The 18,100-nt window shown below is 37.9% G+C and overlaps 1 protein-coding gene across 19 annotated transcripts in view; it reads right to left on the reverse strand.

Annotated features, from left to right (window-relative positions):
* The window catches only part of FKBP5 (FKBP prolyl isomerase 5), a 153,715-nt gene that overhangs the window by 48,021 nt on the left and 87,594 nt on the right, over window positions 1-18,100 (reverse strand). For 15 of the 19 annotated variants that reach the window (XR_014062097.1, XM_081520170.1, XM_081520176.1 and 12 more), the window contains one exon: window positions 7,656-7,800. Coding sequence is in view for 18 of the 19 variants with exons in the window: in XM_081520170.1 (XP_081376296.1) it covers window positions 7,656-7,800 (145 nt within the window). In the remaining variant the exon portion in view is untranslated. Of the gene's footprint in view, window positions 1-7,655; window positions 7,801-12,691; window positions 12,875-18,100 lie in introns of all 19 variants that reach the window. The other 4 variants (XM_081520182.1, XM_081520178.1, XM_081520181.1 and 1 more) reach the window with 1 other exon arrangement.

Here is an 18,100-nt window from a genome sequence, read left to right on the forward strand (position 1 = left end):
GAAGTTAACACCACAATATTATACTTAATAAAGGAACACAGTCCATGCTGCAATATCTACATGGAATTAAAAATTTGTTAGCTTCCCCTCATCCACTCTCACCCATGCCTAAATCAGCTTCTCCTTAATATCCACTCAGTGATGAAACTGGAAGCATTCTTCCTTCATTGGAAAGTACCAGGTAAAGCCAAAGAAAGTACTGAAAGTTTGTTGTCTTTCTGGCTCTCATCTTTGGGAAGGACAGAAAAATTAAATATTTTGGCCTAAAAGCCTCCCCTCCAAATCCTGAATGCTCCTAAACTGCATGTTTAAAAAAAAAAAGTAAACAGATGTTAAGACTCTATTTACAGAGAAGCAAGAGTATCAATAGAAATTTAAAGGGAACATATGGTTAAACCACAAACCCACAGGAAGCTGGTTGCATGGTTACCTATTACTAGTAAGTGTATTTTACTAGCTGTAAAATGGTGTCAAGGCCTAAAATATGTTTAAAAACAAACAAACAAACAGGGCAGGAATAGAGACGCAAACGTAGAGAACAGACTTGGACGTAGAGGGAGGAGGAGAAGGTGGGACGGGTTGAGAAAGCAGCACTGACATCTATGCAGCACCCAGTATAAAACAGCTACCTAGCGGGAAACCGCTGTACAGCACAGGAGCTCCGAGTGGGGCCCTGTGATGACCTGGAGGGGCGGGGTGGGAGGGAGGCTCAAGAGAAAGGGGATCTATGTAGATGTTAATTAACTTGATTGTGGTAATCATTTCACAATATATATGTATGTCCAAAAATGAATATAAAACAGTAAAAAAAAAATTTTTTTTTCAAATAAAAATAAAACTAAAAACAGGAACTAGGCCCCAATACCAAGCATCTAATAGCAATAATTTTGCTTTTGATAAACCTCATTAACTACATCATTCCTGTGAGAAAAATGTCTGATGTACAGCAGGCACTCAGTAAATTCTGCTGGACCAGGACTTACTTTGTTTCTGTACCTAGTTTGGGGGCTAGTTTTAAACCTTAAGATCTAACATAAGTTGAAAGAGTTATGGCTCTGCCATAACTGTATAACCGGCTCTGCCACTTACTGTATAACTTTGGGCTAATTATAACTTTAATAATAATTATTAGAACTGTAAATAATAGTAATAATTATAGCTTTGTGCTCTCGCTTTACCTGTTTCCTCATATGTAAACAAAAAACCAACTAAAAGAAAACTAAGATGGTTAATTATAGTAGGTACCTAAGACATTTTAAAAAATTGGTAAAGTGGATTTCATTAAAATTGAAAATTTTTGTTCTGTGAAAGACTGATTAAGAGAATGAAAAGGCAAAAAAAAAAAAGAAAATGAAAAGGCAAGTTAGAGACTGGGAGAACACACTTGCAAAATACATATCTGATTAAGTGCTTGTCTTATTGGGTACAACTCAATGGGCACAAGATTTGAACAGATACTTCACAAAAGAAAATATACAAATGTACACTAAGCACAAGAAAAGACTCGCTCAATGTGACTAATTACTAGGAAAATGCAACTGAGAACCAAAGTCAGACACCATTCCATGTGCATTAAAGTGGTTCAAGTTAAAAAGACTGACAACACTAACAACTGACAAGGATATGAAAAACAAACTCTCAGACGCTGCTGGTGAAAGTGCAAAACGGTACAGCCACTTTGAAAACAGTTTGGCAGCATTTTATAAAGGTAAACATATGTCTACCATGTGATCAACAAGTCCACTCCTGGGTATTTATCCCAAAATAAATTTACCCAATATATCCACACAAAGACAGGTATGTGAATGTTCAGTACGCTATTCACAATAGCCCCAAACTGGAAACAACACCAATGTCCAGTTTTTTGAATGGATGAACAAACTGTAGTATTTCCATATTTGTGAAATGCTACTTGAAATTCAACATGTATGAATCTCAAAATCATTATGCTAAGTGAAAAAGTCAAATGCCAAAGATGACATATGATTCCATTTATATGAATTTTTGGAAAACGCAAAACTGTAGTAACAGAAACCAGATTAGTGACTGCATGGCCCAGTAACTATAAGCAAATTTTTAGGGTGAGAAAACTGTTCTATATCTTGATTGTGGTGGTGGTGGTGGTGATTATATAACTATTACCCATCAAGCTATACCTTTAAAAGGGTGAGTTTTATTATATGTAAATAGTACCTCAATTTAAAAAAACTCAGTCTTAGACACAGATGTTATTATGACTAATTGTTACCTAAACTATACTAAATAGATTGTACAAAAAAATCTAAAATATACTCTGTGTTCTACATCAGGAGTGACTGAGTTACTTATAGATGGCAAGATTGGGAACTTCCCACTATTAAAAAAAAAGGGCATTCCAGAGCAAAACTGAATGCAATTATAAAAAAGTAAAATTACATTTATGAATTCTTAAATTGTCTATATAAAATTTAAATACCTCACACTTCAAATTATTTGTTTTAGTGTCTGTATTCTCTATTGACAAATAAGCTTTTAGACAACCAGGATCATAACTGTACTGCCCACTGTTATATTTTCAGCTCCTAGCACAAAATCAGTCACATAGTAGAAGCTCAATAAATATTTGTTAAATGAAAAAAAAAATCTAAAAAGTAACAGTAGGGGCTACCCTGATGGCTCAGTGGCAAAGAATCTGCTTGCCAATGCAGGAGACCTGGGTTTGATCCCTGGTCCCATGTGCCATGGAGCAATTAAGCCCCATGCACCACAACTACTGAGCCTGCGCTCTACAGCTTGGGAGCCTCAGTTACCGAGCCCGTGTGCTGCAACTACTGAAGCCTGCGCACCTCAGAGCCTGTGCTCTGCAACAAGAGAAGCCACTGCAATGAAAAGCCTGCACACCACAACTAGAGAGCAGCCCTCGGTCAGCTCAACTAGAGAAAAGCCCAGGCAGCAACAAAGACCTAGCACAGCCAAAAATAAATATATTTTTTAAAAAATCTTTAAAAAGAAGAATAATAGGATTGATGTGAGGATTAAATGAGATAATGCATATAAGCCCTTTGCCTTGCACTGCAAGTCCTAGAAAGTATTCACAATTAGTCTTTCAAATATACTTTCTCCCTTTTACCCCAGTATGCTAATGACTGACAATAATCATGGATCATGATGCATCTAATAAGGTTAGATTAATGTTAAAGGCAGATCACTCACATTTACTTCATTACGCTTCACTCTCAAAGTAAGAAGAATAGTAATGTCAAAAATCCAAAATGACTGGTTTGTCTTCTCAAATTGAGGGAAGTATAAAGAGATAGGATTTTTATCTTTGTAATTTCCAACTGTGTTTAGTCATATACCAAGAACACCAAAGACAACGTCACTGAAATAGCCTTTTATCAAAAATCAGCAGATCTTCATAGGGGTAGGTGGGGAATGAGTGAAGCGTTAGTGTCCTTAGACTTACTTATAAGAACAGAGATAGATATAAGTATTGCAGCCCCCAAACCCAGGCCTTCCCAGTTTTAGTGATAGCATATTTGCTGGAGGGAGAGGGAAAGAACAAAAGCCCCACTATGGAAGTGTACTTGAAAATCCTGAGTCATTCTTATTTCAGCTTCTTTTAAGAGGCGCTATGGAACAGTTCTAGGGATTCAGAATATGTAATAAAGATTTAGTTTAAAAAATTCAATGAGGGAAACCATCATTGTTTCATTCTAATTTCTGTAACATACTCTGTAGTGGTAATAATCAGCTGTCTTAGATTGATCCAGTTTTTGTTTTTCCAGACTTTCTGGGGCTAAAAAAGATGCTTACGCATTGTTTCAAAAGGTCTGTATGCAAGCACAGTAAACAGGAGTGAGGACCCAAACTGCTGTAACCCAGTTCCTGCCCCTCCATTGTAAAGCCAGCCAGTAAGCCCAGTACATAAGGGATCAAGAGAGTTCAGTGTACAAAACTTATGCTGCAGTCCATTCATATTATTTTTCTTCATTATGATGAAGTAGTTACTGCCATAACATATAGGTATAAAACTAAGCTGCCTAGTCAATGTTTGTTTTATAGGCAACTCAACACATTATGTTATAGAAGTTTTACCACGGTGATACTGCTCTAGCCTCATATTCGTAATTATCACCTTCAGGGGTCCTCTAAAGGTTCTTGTTTTTGTGTTGGGTTTAATCCTTTACAGTTTTTGTCCCTGTGCTCTTTACAGAATATACAAGAATGGAATCTCAGACTCAGGACTGATCTTAAAGCTCTTCTACAGATGCTTCTTTTTGTACGAGTAGGGAAGGTTAGGTGACCTATTCATGTTAACCTACCACAAGGAAGAACAAAGACAGGAACCCTGGCTTCCTAACACCCAGCTGGATGCACTCCCCAAGAGACCGTGAGGCCTCTAGATAGGTATGCCGAAGGTACCACGTCAACTGAAAGCTGCCTCTCCTCTGCTCAAAACTCCAGGAAACATGAAAAACTGTGTCCAAAAGTCTGTTCCTTCTGTGTCCACTGCTGTCCTGTAGATAGGTTCATCAGTACCATTTTTCTAGATTCCATATATGAGTTAGTATGTGGTATTTGTCTTCCTCTTTCTGACTTACTTCACTCTGTATAACAGGCTCTATGTTCATCCACCTCATTAGAACTGACTCAGATGCACTCCTTTTTATAGCTGAGTAATACTCCAATGTGTATATGTGCCACAACTTCTTTATCCATTCATCTGTTGATGAACATTTAGGTTGATTTCATGTCCTAGCTGTTGTAAAAAGTGCTGCAATGAACACTGGAGTTCTATTTTATGGAAATAGTCTTTTTCAATTATGGTTTCCTCAGGGTATATGTCCAGTAGTGGGATTGCTGGGTCATATGGTAGTTTTATTCCTAGTTTTTAAAGGAATCTCCATACTGTTCTCCATAGTGGCTGTATCAATTTGCATTCCTACCACAGTTCAAGAGGGTTCCCTTTTCTCCACACCCTCTCCAGCATTTACTGTTTGTGGACTTTTTGATGATGGCCATTCTGACCGGTGTGAGGAGATACCTCATTGTAGTTTTGATTTGCATTTCTCTAATAATAAGCCATGTTGAGCATGTTTTCATTTATTTATTAGCCATCTGTATGTCTTCTTCGGAGAAATGTCTGTTTAAGTCTTCTGCCCACTTTTTGATTGGGTTGTTTGTTTTTCTGTTATTGAGCTTCATTAGCTACTTGCATATTTTGGAGATTAGTTCTTTGTCAGTTGTTTCATGTGCTATTAATTTCTCCTGTTCTGAAGGTTGTCTTTTTACCTTGCTGATAGTTTCCTTCATTGTGTAAAAACTTCTAAGTTTAATTAGGTCCCATTTGTTTATTTTTGTTTTAATTTCTATTACTTTCACCATAGTGCACTTGACTGAGAAAATCTCAGTACAGAAGGTGGTTTTATAAATTTTCAGCAATTCTTCAGTCTGCTTGCAAAGATAACTGCTGACAGAAGACCTATTATCTTAAACCTACCAACTTCAAGACAAAAGTCAAAGGGGGAGCAGTGGGAACAAAGAGGTCTGATGAGGCCATTTACTCTGGGGTCCTCTCAATTAAATAATGATGCCACAGCCATGATGGTGGCCCTGGAGGTTCACATCCCTACCTCAGCAAGAATGAGACAATGTTTAACCGTTGGCACTTTCTGCTATGTTAAGAAAAAAAATCTGTACTTGACTTTGATTGCTATCTTACTAAACACAAGATTAATTTCCCATGAGCCATCAACTCACTGAGGACCCACAGTAGAAGGGGGCAGTGACCCAACCAGCGTCAGAGCTTGAAGAGAGGACTGCTGGGCAGGAAGCAGAAGTCGCCATGACATACAAATGCCTACGGGTAAAGGGAAGCAGAAACTCGGAAAGAGTTTAACTCCTGAGCTACTAGCTGTTTCCTTTCCCAGATCCTTGCTTAGCTAGCAACTCAACTAACGTGGAGAGTCAGAAAAAAGAATAAAATTATTCAACACTAAGGCATGGTGGTGAATGGGGTGGGGGGGGATTGCCTCCTTTCTCCTACACTTGGCCTGGGAACAAACGAATATCTGCTCTATCTGTGGCAGATAAAGCTGAAAGGACTTTGTAATTCAGCCACTAACTTCCAACAAGTCACATGGTCCACGAAGTTCAATTTGATGTACGGGCTATTCTTTTTCCAAGATTGGAAAAAAATAAATAAATAAATTAACTGAAAACATTTAAAAGTATTTATAAAGAAATTAGTAAAAAATCACATTTAAGATTTTCAAACAGTGGTTCTCAACTTTTTTCTGTAGGACCTTATTACATCTTTACCAGTTCATTTAAAATAAAAATAGCTTCATATGTTAGTATAAATTATTTTTATGGAAAATAATTATATTTCCCCAAAACAAAAAAAATAGAAGAGTGGTGTTGTTTTATAATTGTTACAAATGTAAAATGTATCTGACAATAAAAGACAATCTGATTCTCATACCTACTTTTGGATTCATCTGTTGCAACTGCAAGTTTTGGCTAAAGTATATGGAAAAAATACAAACCCACAAAGATAATAGAAAAAACAGGAGTTTTTTAATAGCCTTTTCAGATAATCATGAATATAATCATCTGATACTACATCAACAATGGACAGATATTAGTTTCACAAAGGTCAGTTGCAATGTGGAATCTGAGATCATAGCAATGAACTTTTCATACGATGTTACATTAAAATCCACTGGTCTAGCTTACACATCCAATGGACCTTTTACTCATGAGTGATTGTGTAACATCTTGCATTGGTCCCTGGGAAAATACTGTTCACTGAGTCACACAATCTTCCAAATGTTGATACATTTCATTGTATAATATCTTAAAACACATTCATTTATACTCATTGATCTCATCAGAAATCTTTTACGTTCTGGGAAGCTGTCCAGCTCTGAGTAGCAGATACAAATCTTTCCAAACTGCATTTTTCACTTGAAAACTCAATGGTAAGAAATATTGTCACTTGTCCTGGAAGTGACAGGCTCACTGCATTAATCTGCAAGAAATTATCTTCCAAATACAGAATAGTCAAGTCTGAATAATCACAGCTTGCCCTTTCAAATAAAAATGATGCTTCACAGAAACAATCCAGCCAGTTCAGTTCTCAACCAAAGTGCAAAAGTGCTTCCCCTTGAGATAACCTCTGTGTGTGTGTGTCTGTCTCAAAATACCAAAACAATGTGAAACTCAACGATTAGGATTTAATAAAATTAATATTTTTTACACCGTATCAAGGACATTCTTAAGTGAAACTGGCCTTCTTTTGTCTTTCTTATTTAAGCAGTAAGTGAGGACAGGAAGAACACACTGCTACTGATATAGTCTGATGTCACTGCCTAGATCTGCGCTAAGGCTCCAGCAGTTTTTCACCACTGCAGCTTAATACCATCAGTGCAAATGTCAACACAGTAAAAAATAATAAATAACATCTTAGTATTATAATGAAAACAATTTTGACACTATGGACCCCCAAAGGAATCTCAGGGACCCCACAGGGATCCATGGACCACATTTTGATAACTACTGCTCCAAAATATCTTCACTTTTGGCAAGGATAAGATCCACTAGCTCCCACATAATATAAATAGCAATAAATCTAAGCGACACATAACTCAAAAAAGAAAATACCCTCTTACCTTTGCCAAGACTAAAGACAAATGGTTCATTTCTATCATGACTGGAATCAAACTTCTTTCCATTTGACAATTTCCCTTTGTAATGGACATAAACTTTGTCTCCAATCATTGGTGTTTCCTCACTATTTCCCACTCTTTTGACAATCTAGGAAAGACAAACGTCAAGAAAAAAGGAGGTTAAACATTTTACTTTTAATCGGAGAATAAAAATGTCACACAGTCCATGCCACATCACTCATGCAGATTTGTAAACAACTGTCTGTCCTTTCTAAAGGCCTCCCTCCCAGTTCTTGCAATAAGCTTCACTGTTAGAAAACTGTCCTATACCACTAAATATTTAATACTACATTTAATTGTACTGTTAACCACACTATTCTCTCAAAATAATAAACCAATAGAGCTTGTTTTATTGGTTTAATGCCCCATGTTTTGACACTAAAATCTCTGAAAACACAGAGCTAGTTCATGTACAAACTGAATTAGACCAAAAAGATTAGTGGACTTTCAAAAACATTCAAAAGTTAAGTCTGAAGCAAAGTTTCAAAAGTAAGATTTTTACTTCTGTCCTTTGCTAAAAACATTAGCTTTTGACTAGATTCCATTAGTTTGGTTTTATTTCAAAAAGCCCAATTTTCTGATATAACAGGTTATACTTCCGACTATCTGAAGAATATGCAATGTGTAAAAATTAAAAAAAAGTTTAATATGATACTGAATAACTTGTGTTCTAGTAAAGGAAATGCCAGAAAGTTCCAAGTTGAAAAATATTTAACTATCATAAAATCCAGTATATTTATTTTGTTCTTGGCAGAGCAAGACACTAATAGAGTTGGTCAAGTTCTGGGAAAAGAAAATCAAATCCAGGCATGTGGTGTATAATTTATCCTGTCAATCACTTATGCCAAATTAATCACTTTTGCTAGATAACAGAGGATGGTAACTGAACATCTTTTGTGGGAAAGGGTCTGAATTTTTATCTAAAGAATTCAATTATTTGCTCCTGAATTCTTTCTTGAGATATAACCTCCTTGCTCCACCCTCATATCATCACATAAACACTGTGAACTAAAATTCTACAACATTTTTAGTTCAAAAGCCCAGGCATTCTAAATGAAAAAAAAAATTTATTGCAACTTCATAAAAAACTGAACTTAATCAATTAATTCAGTAAAGTTGCAGGATTATAAACTCAACATACAGAAATAAGTTGTGTTTCTACACACAACAAAATATCTGAAGAGGAAACACTGTAGAGAAAATAATCCCAGAAATGCAAATGAATCAGAATGGCAATTATCAAAAAGACAGAAATAACAAGTGTTGGTAAGGATGTGGAGAAAAGGGAACCCTTGTGCATTGTTGGTGGGAATATATACTGGTACTGCCATCATGAAAAGCAGTATGGAGGTTCCTCAAAATACTAAAAGTAGAACTATCATGTGATCCAACAATTCCACTTGTGGATATTTATCCAAAAGAAATGAAAATACTAACTGAAAAAAGATATATGCAACCCCATATTCACTGCAGCATTATTACAATAGCCAAGATATGAAAACAGCCTATGTTCACTAATAAAGAAAAAAATATATATACACATATATATGGTGACTTCCCTGATGGTCCAGTGGCTAAGACTACATGCTCCCAAAGCAGGTAACCAGGATTCAATCCCTGGTCAGAGAACAAGATCTTGCATGCCACTACTAAGTCCCAGCACAGCCAAATAAATAAATAAATATTAAATATATATATGTATGTTTGTATACACACACAATGGATTATTATTCAGTCATTAAAAAAGAATTAAATCTTGCCATGTGTAACATGGATGGACCTTGAGGACATTATGCTAAGTGAGACAGGTCAGACAGAAAAACAAATACTGTATGACCTCACTTACAGATGGAATCCAAAAAAAAAAACCAACAACAACCAAATTTACAGATACACAGAACAAAAACAGATTGGTAGTTGCCAGAGGTCAGAGTCTGAGGGGAGGGTGGGAGAGATGGGTAAAGGGAGTCAAGAGATACAAAATAAGTAAGCCACGTATATAATGTACAGCATGGTGTGACAGTTAATACTGTTAATGCCTACTTGAAAGCTGTTAAGAGAATAGATCTAAAAAGTTCTCATCACAAAAAAAATTTTTAAACTATGTATGGTGACAAATATTAACTAGACTTACTGTGGTAATATATACCATAATATATAATATATACCAATGTCAAATCATTATGCTGCACATCTGAAACTAATGAACTGTTAAATGTCAATTATACCTCAATAAAACTCTCATTCAAATAGCATCAAAAACTATAAAATAGTTAGGAAGAAATTTAATCAAGGAGGTAGAAGATCTGTACACTGAGAACTGCATGATTCTAATGAAAGGAACTGAAGAAAACACACATAAATGGAAAGGTAGCCTATGTTCATGAATTAAGAGAATTAAAAATGTTAAAATGTCCATACTACTGAAAGACATCTACAGACTCAATGCAAGTCATATCAAAACTTCCCATGGTATTTTTCACTGAAATAGAAGAAAATGCTAACATTCATAAAGGCCTATGAAAGACTCAAAATAGCCAAAGCAATCGCAAGAAAAAAACTGGAGGCATCATATTTACTGATTTCAAACTATACTGCAAAGCTACAGTAATAAAAACAGAAACATGGACCAATGGAACAGAATCAAGAACCCAAAATAAACCCCAGCATACACAGTTAACTCCTATTTGACAAGGGAGCCAAGAATACTCAACGAGGAACAGATAATCTCTTCAATAAAAAGTGCGAGGAAAACTGGATAACCCTATAAAGAATAAAATTGGACCCCAATCTTACATCACTCACAAAACCTAACTCAAAATCAATGACAGACTTAAAACATAAGATCTGAAACTACATAAAACATGTAAAAGAAAACAAAGGGAAAACCTTGACATTAATCTTGGCAACCATTTTTTTGGATGTGACACCAAAAGCACAAGCAACAAAAATAAGTAAGTAGAACATCAAACTAAAAAGGTTCTGCACAGCAAAAGAAACAATCATCAAAATGAAAAGGCAATCTATGGGGTGGGAGAAAATATCTACAAACCATATATTTGATATCCAAAATATATACAGAACTCATGGTTATTATCAAAAAAATCAACAAGCAACAACTGTTAATAAGGATTTGGAGAAAAGGAAACCCTTGTGCACTACTGACAGGGATGTCAACTGGGACAGCCACTGTGGAGACTAGTATGAACTTTCCTCAAAAAATTAAAACTACCATATGATCCAGCAATTCCACTTTTGGGTATAAATCCAAAGGAAATGAAATTACTATCTCAAAGAAATAATGAATAAAGATGTGGCATATATATGTACTGTGTTGTGTTAGTCGCTCAGTTGTGTCTGACCCCATAGGCTGTAGCCCTCCAGGCTCCTCTGTCCATGGGTTTCCCAGGCAAAAATTCTGAAGTAGGTTAGCTATTTCCTTCTCCAGGGGATTTTCCCAACACAGGGATTGAACATGGATCTCCTGCATTGCAGGCAGATTCTTTACCGTCTGAGCCACTAGGGAGACCCATATATATGTGTAACAGAATATTATTCACTCATAAGAAAGAAGGAAACCATACCATTTGATAACACAGATGTACTTCGAGGACATTATGCTAAGAGAAGTCAGAGAAACACATAAATTGTGTGATATCACGTATGTGTGAAATCTAAAAAAGCAGAATTCACAGAAACAAAGAGCAGAAGGATGGCTGCCAGGGGACAGGGTGTGGTGGACAATGAGGAGATGGTGGCCAAAGGGTACAAACTTCCCAGTCATAACACGAAGTAAATTCTCGGGATCTAATGTACAGAATGGTGACTGTAATTAACAACAGTGTATTATATACTTGAGAGTTGCTAAGAGAATAGATCTTAAATGTTCTCACCACAAAAAAGAAATGATAATTATCTGAGGTGATGAAGGGGCTAACTAACCCTTTTGTGGTAGTCATTTTGAAATATTTAAATGTATCAAATCATCACATTATACACCTTAAACTTACATAATGTTATATTTCAATTTTATCTCAATACAGCTGGGAAAAAAGTTATAATTTAAAAACTAAAGAGCTAATTAAAAAAAAAAAAAAAAAAAACAGTAGAATTACTGCCCTTCTAGGGCTCAAGGGCAAAAAATGTTTCCAAAAACGTTAATCTAAGAGAAATCTCACAATATTCTGAAAGTGCTCATGTTTATGAACTGCATGCAGTATTGGGGAGCCTGGGCTGCCCCCGAGGGGCATTTCTAGTCCTACATTTCTAGGACCATAACCAAGCAACTGGGTCGATGGAGTGAAGGGCACCCAGGGAGCCAGCGCTGTTCACATCCACAGGTAACATTGTGTATCACTTCAGGTCTCCCCAACAAGCTGAGTTTAGTGCCTAAATCTGGAGTTATCTTAAGAATACAATCTAGTCTCAGTTCAGTTTAAAACTGTAAGCTCCATAAAGAAATTTTTTATTACTGGGCTAGTTTCTGACTTCCCAGATCTGCCTTGGTCTTAAAAAAAAAAAATATATATATATATATATATATATATATACACACACACACACACACACACATATATGAGTTAGTAAGAGACTATTACAAACATGGCACTGTATTAAATGCTTTATATAATTTTAAGTCCATGAGGTAGGCAGTATTATCATTCAAATTTTACAAATGAGGAAACTTCATCACAGATATGTTACTAAATTGCCCTAGGTCATGCAGTTAATAGACCTATATTATCTTCTTTTTTTCTTCTCTATTTTTTTGGCCACTATATAATCGTAAGGGATTTGATTTAGGCCATAACTGAATGGTCTAGTGGTTTTCCCTACTTTCTTCAATTTAAGTCTGAATTTGGCAATAAGGAGTTCATGATCTGAGCCACAGTCAGCTCCCAGTCTTGTTTTTGCTGACTGTACAGAGCTTCTCCATCTTTGGCTGCAAAGAATATAATCAATCTGATTTCGGTACTGACCATCTGGTGATGTCCATGTGTAGAGTCTTCTCTTGTGTTGTTGGAAGAGGGTGTTTGCTATGACCAGCGCATTCTCCTGGCAAAACTCTGTTAGCCTATGACCCGCTTCGTGACCAAGGCCAAGGTCAAATTTGCCTGTTACTCCAGGTATCTGTTGACTTCCTACTTTTGCATTCCAGGCCTCTATAATGAAAAGGACATCTTTTTTGGGTGTTAGTTCTAGAAGGTTTTATAGGTCTTCATAGAACTGTTCAACTTCAGCTTCTTAAGCATTACTGGTCAGGGTATAGACTTGGATTACTGTGATACTGAATGGTTTGCCTTGGAAACGAACAGAGATCATGCTGTCATTTTTGAGATTGCATCCAAGTACTGCATTTTGGACTCTCTTATTGACTATGAGGGCTACTCAATTTCTTCTAAGGGATTCTTGCCCACAGTAGTAGATATAATGGTCATCTGAGTTAAATTAACCCGTTCTAGTCCATTTTAGTTCGCTGATTGCTAAAATGTCAATGTTCACTCTTGCCATCTCCTGTTTGACCACTTCCAATTTGCCTTGATTCAGGGACCTAACATTCCAGGTTCCTACGCAATATTGCTCTTTACAGCATCGGACTTTGCTTCTATCACCAGTTACATCCACAAGTGGGTGTTGTTTTTGCTTTGGCTCCATCCCTTCATTCTTTCTGGAGTTATTTCTCCACTGATCTCCAGTAGCATACTGGGCACCTACTGACCTGAGTTCATCTTTCAGTGTCCTATCTATTTGCCTTTTTATACTGTTCATGGGGTTTTCAAGGCAAGAATACTGAAGTGGTTTGCCATTCCCTTCTCCAGTAGACCACCTTTTGTCAGACCTCTCCACCAAGACCTGTCCATCCTGGGTGGCCCTCCATGGCATGGCTCATAGTTTCACTGAGTTAGACAATGCTGTGGTCCACGTGATCAGATTGATTAGTTTCCTGTGATTGTGGTTTTCATTCTGTCTGCCCTCTGATGGAGAAGGAAAAGAGGCTTATGGAAACTTCCTGATGGGAGAGACAGGCTGAGGGGGAAACTGGGTCTTCTTCTGATGGGCGGGGCCATGCTCAGCAAATCTTCAATCCAATTTTCTGTTGATGAGGGCTGTGTTCCCTCCCTGTTGTTTGACCTGAGGCCAAACTACAGAGGAGGTAATGAAGATAATGGTGACCTCCTTCTAAAGGTCCCACACATGCACTGCTGCACTCAGTGCCCCAAACCCTGCAGCAGGCCATCGCCAACCCATGCCACCATCGGAGACTCCTGGACACTCACAGGTAAGTATGGGTCGGTCTCTTGTGGGGTCACTGCTCCTTTCTCCTGGGTTCTGGTGTGCACAAGGTCTTGTTTGTGCCCCTCAAGAGTCTGTTTCCCCAGTCCTGTTAAGTTCTGGCGGCTCTATGGAGGGGTTAATGGTGACCTCCTCCAAGAGGGGTTATGCCACACCCAGATCTACTGCACTTAGAGCCCCTGCCCCAGCAGCATTCCACGCTGACCCATACCTCCACAGGAGACACTGAAACACAGTTCTGGCTCAGTCTCTGTGGGGTGTCTGGGTCCTGGTGCACACAAGGCTTATTTGAGCCCTCAGAGCATCTCTGGTAGGTATGGGGTTTAAATCTAAACACAATTTCACCCCTCCTACCATCTTGTTGGGGCTTCTCCTTTGCCCTTGGACATGGGGTATCTTTTTTTGGTGGGATCCAACATTCTCCTGTTGACAGTTGTTCAGCAGCGAGTTGTAATTTTGGAGTTCTCACAGGAGAAGATGAGTGCACGTCCTTCTACTCTGCCATCTTAGTTTGTAGAATCTCTTAGGATTATACAGTGGAAGTGACAAATAGATTCAAGGGATTAGATCTGATAGAGTGCCTGAAGAACTATGGATGGAGGTTCATGACACTGTACAACAGGTAGTGATCAAGACCATCCCCGTGAAAAAAAATGCAAAAAGGCAAAATGGTTGTCTGAGGAGGCCTTACAAATAGCTGAGAAAAGAAGAGAAGCTAAAGGTAAAGAAGAAGAGGAAAGATATACCGATTTGAATGCAGAGTTCCAAATAGCAAGGAGAGATAAGAAAGCCCTCCTCAGTGATCAATGCAAAGAAATAGAGAAAAACAATAGAATGGGAAAGACTAGAGATCTCTTAAGGAAATTAGAGATACCAAGGGAGCATTTCATGCAAAGATGGGCACAATAAAGGATAGAAATAGTATGGACCTAACAGAAGCAGAAGATATTAAGAAGAGGTGGCAAGAATACACAGAAGAACTATACAAAAAAGATCTTCACGACCCAGATAACCACAATGGTGTGATCACTCACCTAGAGCCAGACATCCTGGAATGTGAAGTCAAGTGGGCATTAGGAAGCATCACTATGAACAAAGCTAGTGGAGGTGACGGAATTCCAGTTGAGCTATTTCAAATCCTGAAAGATGATGCTGTAAAAGTGCTGCACTCAATATGCCAGCAAATTTGGAAAACTCAGCAGTGGCCACAGGACTGGAAAAGGTCAGTTTTCATTCCAATCCCAAAGAAAGGCAATGCCAAAGAATGTTCAAACTACCGCACAATTGCACTCATCTCACACGCTAGTAAAGTAATGCCCAAAATTCTCCAAGCCAGGCTTCAACAGTACGTGAACCATGAAATCCCAGATGTTCATATGGATTTAGAAAAGGCAGAGGAACCAGAGATCAAATTGCCAACATCCACTAGATCATCGAAAAAGCAAGAGAGTTCCAGAAAAACATCTATTTCTGCTTTATTGACTATGCCAAAGCCTTTGACTGTGTGGATCACAACAAACTGTGGAAAATCCTTAAAAGAGATGGGAATACCAGACCACCTGACCTGCCTCCTAAGAAATCTGTATGCAGGTCAAGAAGCAACAGTTAGAACTGGACATGGAACAACAAGTCCATGGTTCAAAAGGACATGGACACGGTTCAAAATCGGGAAAGGAGTACGTCAAGGCTGTACATTTTCACCTTGCTTATTTAACTTATATGCAAAGTACATTATGCAAAATGCTGGGCTGGATGAAGCACAAGCTGGCATCAAGATTGCCGGGAGAAATATCAATAACCTCAGATATGCAGATGACACCACCCTTATGGCAGAAAGTGAAGAGGAACTAAAGAGCCTCTTGATGAAGGTGAAAGAGGAGAGTGAAAAAGTTGGGTTAAAACTCAACATTCAGAAAACTAAGATCATGGTATCTGATCCCATCACTTCATAACAAATAGATGGGGAAACAGTGACAGACTTTATTTTTTTAGGCTCCAAAATCACTGCAGATGATGACTGCAGCCATGAAATTAAGAGACACTTGCTCCTTAGAAGAAAAGTTATGACCAACCTAGACAGCATGTTAAAAAGCAGAGACATTACTTTGCCAACAAAGGTCTGTATGGTCAAAGCTATGATTTTTCCAGTAGTCATGTATGAATGTGAGAGTTGGACTATAAAGAAAGCTGCAGGCCAAAGAATTGATGCTTTTGAACTGTGGTGTTGAAGACTCTGGCAAGTCCCTCGGACTGCAAGGAGATCCAACCAGTCCATCCTAAAGAAAATCAGTCCTGAATATTCACTGGAAGGACTGATGCTGAAGCTGAAACTCCAACTCTTTGGCCACCTGATGTGAAGAAGTGACTCACTGAAAAGAAACCCTGATGCTGGGAAAGATTGAAGGCAGGAGGAGAAGGTGACGACAGAGGACGAGACAGCTGAATGGCATCACTGACTAGATGGACATGAGCTTGAGTAAGCTCCGGGAGTTGGTGATGGACAGCGAAGCCTGACGTGCTGCAGTCTATGGGGTCACAAAGAGTCGGACACAAATGAGCAACTGAACTGAACTGATTTTTTGGCCATGCTGCACAGCATGCAAGATCTTAGTTCCCTGACCAGGGATCGAATCTGTGCAGTAGTCTGGTGTCTTAACCACTGGACTGTCAGGGAAGTCCCTAGACCTGTTTAATCTTAACCAAAAGCCCTATGGTGAAACCTGAGGCTTTAGACAGTGATAAATGATAAGATTTAAAGGGTTTACAATCTCAAAATGTTTCTTACAGGCTTAAAAATCTTATTCAATTTACTCAGTAGAACAAAGCAGGGCCTGAGGCAAGTTGTTCTCTGTACCAGTGCTCTGAAAAGATAAAAAGAGCAGAAGATAACAACCTGCAGAATTTCCACTGTCTTGAGAGGCATTCTGGAGTCTGGGATGAGGAATCCACAGAGCTACAAGGTTGAAAGCCCTCTGAATGAAGATAGCATGATACACATCTATAATGCTGAAGTCTTTATTTTGCAAGTCTTCAAACTTTGGCTTGGCATATAGCAAGGTAACAGTAAAACATGTATATTCAGAAGAGATTCAAGTTTGTGAATATGTGAAGAAAGCTTGTGAAGTAAGCAAGATTAGCCAAAACAAACTAAAAAAAACCTCATTTGCTACTGATAACACAAGGAGATATTAAAACTCAGCTTATTGATAATACTTATAAAGTTTAACATAATCTTTTCAGCAAAAAAATTAACCTTACAAAACCTGAATACATCACAACAGTGTAGGAGAAAAAAGAACTTAATATGACTAAAGTCATTTAACCTCTCTATTATATGGAATAATAACATATATATCTTCCATACATAAGTGGGAGAATCAAATGTGCTGTCTCAAAAGACCACTGTGAAGTTTAAAAAAAACCACATGTAAACATAATTACCGGAGAAGGCAATGGCACCCCACTCCAGTACTCTTGCCTGGAAAATCCCATGGATGGAGAAGCCTGGTAAGCTACAGTCCATGGGGTCGCTAGGAGTCGGACACGACTGAGCGACTTCGCTTTCACTTTTCCCTTTCATGCACTGGAGAAGGAAATGGCAATCCACTCCAGTATTCTTGCCTGGAGAATCCCAGGGACGGCTGAGCCTGGTGGGCTGCCGTCTATGGGGTCGCACAGAGTCGGACACGACTGAAGCGACCTATCAGTAGCAGCAAACATAATTACAGAGTGAAAAAAGTGTTTTTAAGGAGGAACACTAATTCAAAAGTGAGATACATTCTCTGATTAAACCTCAAAAAAAAAATTTCATTACACACAGGAACTCTATTTGTATGTAAAAAACAAATCCTTTTACTTTTTTTTTTAAGAAAGTCTTTTAAATTGTCATTAGCTAGCTTTAGTATACTTAAATATTAAAATAATCGCCCATTTATACTCTGTGAGAATAGAGAGAGACAGTCTCTTTGGAGTCAGACATAACATAAATCCTTAGACCTGCATTTACTGAGATATATGATTTGGGGCAAGTTAATTTACCTAGCTGGCCCTCAGCTTTACCATCTATAATCTGGGATTAAAAATAAACCTGCAGT

Source organism: Giraffa tippelskirchi, chromosome 8, assembly GCF_054371585.1.
Source record: "Giraffa tippelskirchi isolate mGirTip1 chromosome 8, T2T-mGirTip1v1.2.pri, whole genome shotgun sequence".
In the NCBI taxonomy this organism is placed as follows: Eukaryota; Metazoa; Chordata; class Mammalia; order Artiodactyla; family Giraffidae; genus Giraffa; species Giraffa tippelskirchi.